Genomic DNA, 12,199 nt, shown 5'->3' with positions numbered 1-12,199 from the left:
GTCATCCATCTATCAAAATTTTTCTCTTTGAAGTCAAACCCAACATAAACCAGCATCACCACAAATAAAGTTATCAAAACTGGCTCTTTAGCAGTAGGTACCCTTGGTTCTCACTATGTATTTATCACTACCACATAAACTCTATGTGCAACCTAGTCTCAGAAAGGGTCAGCTATTTAGTAATCACTTCCAGAATTCCCAAAATCACTTAGAAATACCAGTGACCTGACCTGCAGTACGATGGAGGTGGGGATATTAGTGATGGCTACCAATTTTCTGGTTTAAGATCTCATAAGTATAGCAAGAACACATTTTATTTGCACAGTGCCGACTTGCTGCCTCTTGAACCACATGAGTTGTTTTTGACTTTTCATGGATTTTATTGTATCTCTGGGAAAAATCAGTATAGAAATTTGGCCTCTCCCACTCCCTGTATCTTTCTGTGAGCAACAGGGGTGTAATTTCAAAGGAAATTACACCCATCCCCCAGTACAGTAAAACAGCTGGAATTGCATAGCGTGCAAAGTAAAATCACTGCTTCATTAACTTAGTCATTTGTGGACAAGCTTACATGCAGATTTGCTGGGAAAGAGAAGAATGTAGCATGTAAAAGTACATATATGTATATGCATGCATAGTTACATACATAGCTATGTGTTTGTATCTACCTGATTATCTACCTATTTATCTATGTATCTATCTAAACAGATGTATTTATGGTTATGCATATGGTTTAATAACCATGTGTTTATTTTTCCCAAAGGACTACCTCACACACTTCTCTTTCAACAGTCACTGGTTAATAATTTTGTTTAAAAGGTATAGTTCCAGTTGGGGGGTTCCTTTTTGGAAAAAATCAAACCTTTGGTGTGAGAAGGAAATGGTTACTGCCACCGTGTAGCATCCCGCAGAGAGTGGGATGGGGCTGTTGGGGGCTGGGAAGGGTGACTCTCTCAGGCAGGTGTTGGATCCCGTTAGACGTGATGTGCCAGTTAGGCCGGCGGGTACATGCTACATGATTTGGGGACTCCCACGTTGTGAACTCAGCACTGATACCGCCAGAGACTTCAAACCCGGTTGGGTGAAGTCGCTGCCAGCAGAAAGACGGCTGCGTCTCACTGCATGTGCCCCATCGGGTTGGTCTTTGGCGGTCATTTCTGTTGAGGGGATTTCAAGAAAGCCCAAACACACGCAGTGTAAGCGCCAGACGACGCTGAATTTCAGTGCTGACGGCCGCTCTGCCTGAGGCCCTCCTGCCGCCGAGCAGCGGGGAGAGCTCCCGGGGCCCCCCTCCAAAACAGAGCATCCCCGCCGGACTGGGCCGCGGGGCCCTGGGGCGGGGCCACGGCGGCGTGGGCGGGGCCGCGGCGACAGGCCCCGCCCCCGGGCACAAGAGGGGCGGTGCTGCTCGCCGGGGTCCCGCATCCCCGCCGTGCGGTGCGGCGCGGCTCGGCTCGGCTCGGCGCGACGCGACGCGGCTCGGCTCGGCTCGGCTGGGCTCGGCTGGGCTCGGCTGGGCTCGGCTCGGCTCGGCTCGGCTCGGCTCGGCTCGGCTCGGCTCGGCTCGGCTCGGCTCGACGGCCGGCCCGACGGCTTCGCGCCGCTTAGCGCCCGCGGCGGTGGGATGGAGCTCGGCGCGGCGCGGCTGCTGGCGGTCCTGCTGTGCCTGGCTCCCGGTAAGCCCTCGGGGAGCCCCGGGTGCCGCGGGTCCGGCTTGTCGGGAAGCCGCCGGGGTCCCGCAGCCCCACGGGACCCCGGGGAGAGGGGGCGCGGGGGTGATCGGGGCCCAGGAGCGGCGCAGGTTTCCCTTGGGGGTGTCAGGGCTGGCAGAGCGGGTGAGAGGTTGCGAGCCCCGGGGTGGGACGGGACGCCCAGCGCTGCCGGCTGGCTGTCCTCCCTGGCCTCTCCTCTCCCGTCCCCCTGCCCCCCACTGTCTGGCCGGCCGGTGCTGGCCCGTCGGAGGGGGCTGCGTGCCGTGGCATAGCGTCCTCCTCGCTTGGGTCCAGCATCAGCCGTCGTTTCCGAGAGCAAAATGTCCCTGGAGCCAAACGCGGGAAACCAGTCATCAGTGAAGAACCTGCTCGGGATGGCAGTGATTAAAGCGCGGGGAAATACTAGGAAAATAGGGAAGGTCCCGGTCTGGCGGCACTTTCTTGTTGCCCGTCGTAGCTGGCCGAGCTGTCCCGGCTGGGGCTGCTGGCTCGCTCCGGTGAGGCGGGATTCCTGACGGTGATGGGAGCAGCCAGGGCGGACTGAAAATCTCTCCCTGTGGTACTCCAAACGTTGTGCAACCTGGGTCATTGCCTCAGAGCATGCACTGGCACCCCGATCACAGCCCTCTCAAGTGCAGGTGGCTCGGAGTGGGCGCAATGCAAGCCCTTGCACAAATAAAGTCTGGTAGTAATAGATTTTTGCCTAACTCCTTAGGAAGAAAGAGAGAACCTTAGAAAGTCATGGGAAAAAATAAGTTCATGGGATCTGGAATTTATGACAAACTGTGAAACAGTTTTTTCACATAATTCATTGGTCAGCAGTCCCAAAGAATATAAGTATATTCAATTTATTATAAGAAAAGTTGGTAATCCCTTTCCCCAGGGAGTGAGATCATCAGATGAAGGTTCACTTCGTTTCAATGTCCCACATCCTCTTGTTAGACCTTGAAGTTGGCAATGCAAGAAAACAGGAACTCCACCCTGGCTGCCTGAATTGTAGTGCTCTGCAGCTAGCTCCTGACCATCTGCCTTTACTTCCTGTTATGACAGAGTTTTTGAACTTTCTGGGATGTGTGAAAAGTCATTATTTATCCTTCACTGCTAAGTAGGTGATGTGAAAGTGTCCGCTTAAAACATGCTGCATATTCCTGTATATAATGCTTTTCTGACTGAGTAGCATTTACTCTGTTTATTGGGTTGATTTGAGGGTTTTTATACATGTTTTCACAGGTTTATTTATTTCTCTGGACCAGCCAACCCTTAGTATCCAAAAAGATGTCCTCACAATAACTGCAAATGACACTCTAAATATTACTTGCAGGTAAGGGCAAATCTGTCCAGCATGATTTTGATGGTGGCAATTCATGTAGTGAATTTTTGTACAAAACTGCAGGTGATTTGGTCTCTCTCCTGTCATCGCTCCTGTGTCTCTCCACTCCCTTTGTGCCCCTCACCTTACTTTTCCCTGACAAACTTTAGAAATGGTCCTAGAGGGTTGCAGCAAGGGAAAGCTGGGGAGCACAGGGCGGCTGGGAGGAGGAAGCGTCAGCCTGGTCCTTGTGGAGCCCACTGGTGAGCTGTGCTCTTGATGCTCCTTTTTTGGATGCGGTGTCACTTAGATTCAGCAGAACATAAATGTCAAGTAGCTTCCTCATAGGTATCAACAATAGGTTGATTTGCGTGAATTTATCCTACATGTCTTGATGCTCCATGTGACAGGATGAAGCCCATTCCTCTCCATAGCTGTAGAGACTAGCAGGGCTGGGGTTCACCACCTTGACATTGGTACTGATGCTCATCACGTGCTCACGTTCCTCTAACATTTGCTTTCCCAGTGGTCAGAGACCACTGGAGTGGTCCTGGCCAAGCAACCAGAGCAGTGTTGAGAAGCGTATCTCTGTGACAGACTGCAGCGATGGCCCCTACTGCAAGACACTTACTCTCCTCAAAGTCATTGGCAATGACACAGGCGACTACAGGTGCCTTTACAGGGACAAACAGGCAGCTACGACCATTTATGTCTACGTTCAAGGTAAGTGCTTACACAGCTCTTAGGTGGCTCTTCCCCTAGCCTTAAGAGAAAAAAGGGATATCAAGTATCTCAAAACAGTTTTGACATTAAAATTTACTAATCCTAGAATTTTTGATCTCGTGAAACTGTTATTTTTCCTGTTTTCATGTTGAGTAATTACATGCCAGTGTGCTAGTAGCCATCAACAGAAAAGCCTTTGTACCTGTAGTTTTGAACTGACCTGCCATACGCAGTACTTGATCTGCTATGCTCCTCCACCCAGAACTTAGCATACATATCTCCACTGTGCTCTGAGCCTGTCCTCATGAATGCAGAGCTATTATTGACCTCGGCAGGAGTTTCATACAAGGGAGGATTACAGAGATTGTGTATTTATTAAAAACAACAGATCTGATCCCTTTTACAATTTGTACTACCTGATACCATTCAGAAAAATCCTGACCCCAAAGCATAAACTTCCATACATTTTCTGACTGTGATGGTAAAATCTGTTTAGGCTGTAAGAGCTAAGTTTTCAAACTCAGGCTGTCAGCTGTGTTGGTAGCAATGCAGCTGAGCATTGCGGACACTGCAAAGCCTCCAGTTATATGCTCAGTTTCAGTAAGCTCATTCTTTGAGGCATCTGCCTTTCTGCACTGATGGCTTCATACTCATTTTCTTATGCATCCTGTTTCCTTTCTATTGGTAACTTATAGTTGCCATTTTGGAAAGTGAGATGTTATTATGTACATGGGTTAGCTTGTTTTATAAGATCATGAACTTACTTTTTTTTTGGTCTGACTTCGAAAAGGATGCTGCCATTGGCAGAGCCAGTGTAGCATGTCACTACTTTTAACTGATATTTCCTGTAATACTTATGCAAGGAAAGTCACACTAGGGTGAATCAGATTTTTGTCAGCACAAAGACTACAGTGGCAGGAAGCTATTCTCCAGAGTGCATACTTCTACTGTAACTGTTTTGAGAATAATGATATTGTAAAGCTGGGGAGGGATCTGTCAAAATATGCACCCCCTATTTAGTCTCATTGTTTAAGTGTTTTACCACATAGAAAAGAATAAAACTGATTTGAGAAGAAATAGACAGGGAAAGAACAAAATTGTAAAAGTTTTCTCCATAATCACATGACGAATAGTATCTGTTTACCAATTGAATATTCTTCTAGATTACAGATCTCCATTTGTGACTTCAGTTAGTGATCAGCTTGGCATTGTATACATTACTAAGAATAAAACTGTGGTAGTGCCGTGCCTTGGAACTGTATCAAATCTCAATGTATCTCTACATGCGGTAAGGAAAAAGCCTGTTATTATTTTAAGAGTTACTTGAAATCACTGTGACAGAAATACATTTCTTGAAGTATAAATACATTTCTTAAAGACTTCTTTCCATCCTTGGGAATTTTAAAGCCTGCGATTACAAGGTGCGTGCTGTAAATGTACTCATCCATGATCCTGTGCTCTCAAAGTGCGGAGTGATTGCCTATAAAAGGGAGATTGCCTGAGCTAGGATTTTAAAACTGGGACCCTGTGGTTATGGAAAATGTTGGACTTGAAAATTCAGGGTTGTTTGATTTTTGAAATCTGACTATGTATTTTATCAATATTTCAAACAGAAATATCCAGAAAAGATATTTGTTCCTGATGGTAAATCAATTTCATGGAATAATAAAAAAGGCTTCACTATACCCAGTCATTTAATCAACTATGCGGGCATGGTCTTCTGTGAAGCTAAAATAGATGATGAAAGCTACCAGTCTGTGATATACATAGTTGCAGTTGTAGGTAAGCCAAAGTTTGTCTTTCCTCTATATCCAGTGACTTTGCTCACTACAACATACTGAACCAATTACATTTGGTTGGACTCTCAGTTACTCTATACTGACAATGCAGCTAATGCAAAATGTATGTTATGATATATATATTACTCTTCTTTTAAATGCAATGTATTGTGTTCTTTCTGGTTCATCATTGGGATAAGTGCTTCTATTTTTAGTGTTTTACATAGATGCCAGGGATTTCTTTTTTTCCTGACAATGCAAGCCTTTTTCCTGAAATCACTCTATTCTGTACTTTATTCACTTATCCAGGATCTAAATCATAGTTGAAAGGAACTAGAGGCAGGCATCCATCAGCAGCAGATGGAAATGAATTGCTCTGAGGGGGTACCAAGGGAATGAGAGATCTGAAGGTCACACTAGGAGCTAGGTTGTCTTGTTTTCTTCAGACCTAGATCCTGACTCTCATAGGGTTTTAATGCTCTCCTGGTATATTTTGTCAGTTGTTCATCAAAACTCAGAAATAACATGATGATTCTGTGGAGGCTCAAGCCTGAGTTAAAACTGCAGCTATTTCTCTTTTGGCTGAGGACACAGTGGCCATTTCAAGTGGCCAGATAGCACCAAGGTGGTCCCACCTTGCTTGTCAGGAAGGCATAGCAGCCCTCCACCCTTTACTCTCTGCAGCAGGCTTTTGCTTCATCAAATTCATGAGTCCTTTCTCTGATTTGGATCAAATTCAGAATTTCTTCATTCAGAATATTCTGTTTTGGAATATTTTAAATATTTTATTGCACAAAGTAAACTTTGGACAATTTTGCCAATGCCAGACAGTTATTCTTAACAAAGTTTCCGCTTACTGCTGAGGTGGGGGATATACCCCCTTTAGTTTCAGGTCTCACAAGGGTAAGAAGGTGTCTAAGGCAGAGGAACTGTGTGGGTCACCATCTCCTGCCTGCTCCCACCAACGCAGGGGCTCTGATCAAGTGCATACATCCTGCTGTGCCACTGTCTGATGCAGCTCTCAGATGGGAAATGCTCAGGGCAGGCATATCCTTTCCCTTCAGGCTCCTTTGTATGCCCATCATCATCGAGGGGCATCGAGGGGCCTCATGGTAGCTGAGGTTTCGATGGGAGTTTCAGTGAATTTGCTGGAAAATTTGGTGGAGTGCTGTAAAGAAACTTCTTCTTACCCCCACGTTTTTTGTGTGCCTTTTTCTTCCTCTAGGATACCGAATTTATGACCTGACAATGAACCCACACTACCAAGTAGAGCTGGCAGTGGGAGAAAAACTTGTTCTCAATTGCACCGTAAGGACAGAGCTGAATGTAGGAATTGATTTTAAATGGGACTACCCTTCCATCAAGGTAAATCCATAATAACTTAAAGGTGCCAACATCACAACGACATTTGATTTAGATATAATGTCACTCTCCCCTTTATAATATTGACAAAGCAGATGATAATACACAAAGAAATTGCCAGTATATACAGGTGTGCAAAGAGTGACGGGAGGAATAACAATAACATTCCCAAACACCTCTGTCTTCTATCTATTACAGGAAAAACGTGCCACCATAAGGGATTTAAAAACCACTACAGGAGAAGTAAAGAAGTTTGTAAGCACTCTTACTATCGACAGTGTGTCCTTAGCTGACAAAGGTCGATATACTTGCGCAGCATCCAGTGGTCGTATGAACATGAAAAACAGCAGTTACTTCATTATCCATGGTATGGCATCTTCCACTTCAGTTTTGTTGACTACTTCAGATTTGGGATTGATTACTGGGATGCAGAAGGTGATGAATCAAATGACAGAAATGAACCAAACTGCAGCTACAGTGTTTCTTTTGCACCCACTATAGGATTACTTTTATACCACAAACTTAGCAAATGATAAGATTTTAAAGGATGCTATATATTACTGACAGCTGTAGAATCCCATAGGAAAATGGGCAGTAAAATAAAGTGACGTAAGCCTTTGGTCCTCTTCTGTATTGACCTTCTTGAGGTCCTGTAAAGCTGAATTTGTGTAGATGACTATATAAGGGTTTTCCTGTTCTCACTCCAGGTGAACTTAGGCTAGATTCTGCTGGCTCTGTGGGACAAGAGTCTGAGTTGGCATGAATGAAGCTAGGAAAATAAAACTTTCAGCTTTTACATTATGAATAGATGAATCAAATGGAGTTTTGGTTGTAAGGAAATGATGCAAAGGAAACAACTTTGTCTAAGTGCATAGATAAGTACGAGGCCACATCCTATAGCCTTTTCTCAAGCCCCTCTTGGGCACAGCCCCAGTGGCTCCACTGGCTTACTTCTAGAAAAAAATTGTCAGCATGAGAATGGCCCATTTTTAATCACTCAGACAGACAAAGGGGTTTATATTTTGAAAGTGACTGGTTTTCCTGAGGTCTGATTTCGGGGGCCAGAATATTAATGGATTTTGGTTTATTTTTTTTAACATTCAAACTTATTATGTGGCACAGTGATTCCAGATAGACCTCATTTTCTCCTGGGTTCTTTCTACTTCTCTTCAGGAGCCAAAACAAGATCATGTGCTATAGTGAGTGTACCAGGTATTAAGTCCATACCATCCAAAACCTTAGTCAAAAGGCTAATCACTGTCTTAGTCTGAATGCAAGTTTATAACTTATAACAAGTAATGTAAATTATTTCAAAGTATTCTGTGACTGAAATGGTTCAAATACATACTTGAGAAAAGGCTGAAAGTATCTAACTTTATAACATTGTAGTTTTGAATAATATTATTTCCTGGAATGAGGAGATTGAGTCAGTTTTATGACACTAGGTCTGACAGTTGACACACCCTCCTGAGATCTGAGTCTTGTCTCAGCTTTCCAGAGCTTCTCGGTGGGGGAGCTGGTCCATTCCTCTGTGCTAAGGAAAGGATTGGGTTTTTATGGTGGGTCCATCTATCCAGAGACCAGTTTGGAGCCAACTGTGCTTTACCAGTGGTGTTCTGTCACTGACCCCTATTTGTCATCTGCTGTTAAGTGGAAAGACCATTTAGTTTAAATTTTTTTTTTTTTTTTCAGAAAGTCCTTTTATTCATCTGGAGAGAATGGAGAATGTAGTTGAGACAAGGCTAGGTGATACAGTCAAAATTCCCATCAAGTTTAAAGGATATCCTCCACCAGAGGTGAAATGGTAAGAATCAGGACATAATGTGTTTGAAAGACTGACCTATTCTTAGTCAAGGTAAATCTCTAAAGTATTCAAAGCACTCTATATTTTCTTCAGGTATAAAAATGGAAAAGCTATCAATGCAAATCATACAGTTAAACTTGGTTACACATTAGTGATCTCTGAAGCAACTGAAAAGGACGCTGGGAATTATACTGTTGTCCTTACAAACCCTACTAACAAGGTACAGAAGAGACACATGTTTACCCTGCTTGTGAATGGTAAGTGGTGTACCAAAGGAGTACCTTTCTTTCACATGTGGATGTAGTGTATTACCATTCTTAGGATTAAATTCATCCCAGAGCTATGAAGATTTAAGTGGGTGTGGTGTCTGGGAGGAGAGTACTTGAACCTCAGCCCTGGGAGGGCAGAGGTGGCCCATCTGTTCTGGCTCCAGGACGTGCTGGTCCAGAGGCTACAGGCTGCTGGTGATGTGGGGATGATACTTTGTGTGTGGATTTTTGTTTTCTGTATATTATTTCTTTGCCTCTGTGTCCTGCTCTTTTCCTGCCCTCCTTGCTGGCTGTGCTGCCGGAGACCCCTCCACCCTGCTCCATCCTGGCCCTGTCCCGCCTCACCCATCCTTCCTGCCCCATGCAGGCTGTCCCTCCTCTTCTTCCCTGCCCTGTGCAACCCTTCTCCTCCTCCTCCTCCTTTTCCTCCTCCTCTCTGTCCCCCAGGAAACAGCCTAGCCCACATGCTTTGAAGACAGCAGGTCTTGGAAAGGGCAGCGAGGCTACATGCTGTGGGACCAGGGGTGGGGAATAATATGCATTTAATGGTTGGGTGTGGTGGTGGTAGTCCGAGGGCTGCATTTTAAACCGGTGGGTAATGAAGGGAGATTTTACAGGAGATCCTAAACATTGCCTTAAGGGCCTGATCCTCAAGGTGTTGGGCAGGTTCACCTCTTCCCAACATGTCCTTGGAGATGCTCTGCATTGCACTCAGACGTGGAGCATGGTGTGAATCAGTCACTGTGGGTCTAATGTGTGCACGCGGTGACATTGGGGAGCTGTTAGTGCGAGGGGTAACCTGCCGCTCTCTCCTCCAGTCCCCCCTCAGATCGGCGAGAATGCGCTGCTGGCCCCTGTTGACTCCTACAAGTACGGCTCGACACAGGCACTCACCTGCACCGTCTATGCTGTCCCACCGCCCGCCACTGTCCTGTGGCACTGGCAGCTGGAAGAGGAGTGCACTTTCAACCCCCAGTGAGTGCTAAGCCCTTGCCATCTTCTGCAGCTTATGTAGCTCTTGAGGGATGTTTGTATTGGGTTGGGGTTTTTTTGGGTACATCCCTTGCCCAGGCTCATTACCGAGTGCAAACCCAACGGCCAATGAAGAAAAGACTGTTGTACTTAATAGGCAGATTGTTGCAGGCAGGCTCTGCCAAGGTCATCATTGTCAGCAGAGGCAAGGGCCACCCACAGCGAGGAGCTGGCAGTGCCTGTGTGTTGCCGTCGTGCTTTCTTGGAGGGCATCTTAGCTTGCACGGGATTTCAAATGCAGCTATCTACGTGCCCTACCCTCAGTTCTCCCTGTGGGCTGCAGGCCCAAAACTCCATCCCAAACAGAGGAAATTTGCTGTTTATGCTAATTACGGATCCTTGTGGTTTTTTTCTTACACTCAAGTGCTGAATGTGACGGTGCTCTTTATCTGTGTGAAAGTGTATCTTGGAGGAAGTGCACTGATTGATGTTGGGGCATGATAGAGAGAGTGCCTGACTGAGATTCACGCAGCTTCCCTTATCTGTGCCTGCCATAAGCCCAGATTTCCTTTAAAAAAAAAAAAAAAAAAAAGCCAGGGGAAAAAAAAAGCATTCTTCTTTCCTGTTGTTGTTTTTAAAATTATTTCCACTAGTTTCTTCCTTTGGTGCCTGGTTGCTTCCTACACAATGGCTACTGTCCTCAAGAAATTCTTGTAGGGACTTCAGTGATTTCTATGTCTCTCTGTCTTCCTTTGAACTAAATTAACTTGAATCATCCATTTATGAATGGAGGTTTGTTCCCAGAATAGCTGTTTCCCTCCAAGCATCCTGATTGAGCTGACACAGGCAGATTAATTAGGAGATTCACCTTTAGGCTTGGGGGTTCCTTATTTTACAGAGCACAAAGGTCTCAAAAGGTTATAGGGTTCAGTTTAATAGAAGTGTTTCCAGAAGCATACTCTTCCCTCCTAGATGCAAGCTGTAGCTGGTGATGCATCTGATATATAGATAAGTATCTGCATACTATAAAGAGAACACAAATCTGCTCTCCTGAAGGGCAAAAATTTGTCTTATGTAATGCATATGTTCTTACTTATATCTCAGGAAAGTTCGCTCAGGAGCCAATCCGTATGCATGCAGGAAATGGAAAGTGATCTCGGAGAGAAAGGGTGGGAATCAGGTTGAAATTAAGCACCGAGTCGTTACTATTGCTGGGAAAACAAAGGTGAGCAGATTTTCTTTGCTCTTGGTTGGGGATGATTAGCCCTGTTCAGCAGTCCACGTATCTGGAAATGTATCACTAGAGATGAGACTCTTTTCACCTATCGTTAAACTTGAGGATCTACTCTCAGCTAGTCGTGCAAGCTCCTACTGAAGCCAATAGGCAGAGATACACACTTTCAAGTCTTTCAGACACTGACCAGAGTGAGTCTCCACTGAGGAACATAACTTAGATATCAGTGCTTACCTTTTAGCGGTCTGGAGTTAAGGGAGTTAATCTTGCCAATTAACAGTAATAGGGAGAAGCTGAAGAGACTGAAGAGCAGAAGAAGTTGTGGGTGCAGCATGTATTAACACGTATACCAAAGTCTGCTTTCTGGCAGGCTGCTTTTTCTTGTTTTCTTTTCCCTGATTGTTACACACTTAAGGACAAAAATGTAAATGTCAGGAGGGGACTGTGCTCCCGCTGTGCCATGGATTTGTGCTTTGGAGGGATTTTTGATTGTGCAGATACCTGCAGAGCACTTTGCTGAGCTGTTGGGGTGGTCAGGTTCACGTACGTACTTTAGCACTGACGTGGTATGAAGTTGCTTGGTTGTTCTTTTGCAGACTGTGAGCACCCTCGTGATTCAAGCAGCAAATGTATCTGCTTTGTATAGATGTATGGCTACGAACAGAGCTGGGTCAAGTGAGAGAGTTATCTCCTTTCATGTGACCAGTAAGTATACCCTGTTGACGACAACCATGTTAAATTAATGTTATTTCATCTGTTTTGCTAATGATAGGCTTTTCAACACCATTGTCTGATTCCTGTCCTTTAGGATTTTAGATTTACCTAAGGCAGCCTTTACAGTCACCACCTCACTTTAGCCAAGTGATTAATTCTGCTGGCATCAGGGTAGTGGTGGTCCTGTGAAAATGATGCAAAATGGGCACTGTTGTTCGGGGAGTGATTACTATTCGGCTTTTGCAGTCACTTAAAAGAGCTACAGAGAAATTATGGTAGTGTTACAAAATGAGTAAAGGTGTACTGTAAAAGCTAAGGCTAA

General features: G+C 45.1%; 1 protein-coding gene across 2 annotated transcripts in view; it reads left to right on the top strand.

The window, feature by feature from the left end:
* Positions 1–1,474: 1,474 nt before the first annotated feature.
* KDR (kinase insert domain receptor) overlaps positions 1,475–12,199 on the top strand; it is a 31,474-nt gene continuing 20,749 nt past the window's right edge. For both annotated transcript variants that reach the window (XM_074822565.1, XM_074822566.1), the window contains exons 1-12: positions 1,475–1,676; positions 2,943–3,033; positions 3,548–3,744; positions 4,908–5,032; positions 5,358–5,526; positions 6,748–6,887; positions 7,083–7,251; positions 8,577–8,688; positions 8,782–8,945; positions 9,776–9,932; positions 11,034–11,154; positions 11,760–11,868. In XM_074822565.1, the coding sequence (XP_074678666.1) occupies positions 1,625–1,676; positions 2,943–3,033; positions 3,548–3,744; positions 4,908–5,032; positions 5,358–5,526; positions 6,748–6,887; positions 7,083–7,251; positions 8,577–8,688; positions 8,782–8,945; positions 9,776–9,932; positions 11,034–11,154; positions 11,760–11,868 (1,606 nt within the window). In that variant the 5' untranslated portion in view covers positions 1,475–1,624. The remainder of the gene's footprint in view (positions 1,677–2,942; positions 3,034–3,547; positions 3,745–4,907; positions 5,033–5,357; positions 5,527–6,747; positions 6,888–7,082; positions 7,252–8,576; positions 8,689–8,781; positions 8,946–9,775; positions 9,933–11,033; positions 11,155–11,759; positions 11,869–12,199) is intronic.

The sequence above is a fragment of the Strix aluco genome, chromosome 4 (assembly GCF_031877795.1).
Source record: "Strix aluco isolate bStrAlu1 chromosome 4, bStrAlu1.hap1, whole genome shotgun sequence".
Taxonomy (NCBI): Eukaryota; Metazoa; Chordata; class Aves; order Strigiformes; family Strigidae; genus Strix; species Strix aluco.
The sequence above is the reverse complement of the archived record's forward strand: the minus strand, read 5'-3'. Positions and strand labels throughout refer to the sequence as shown.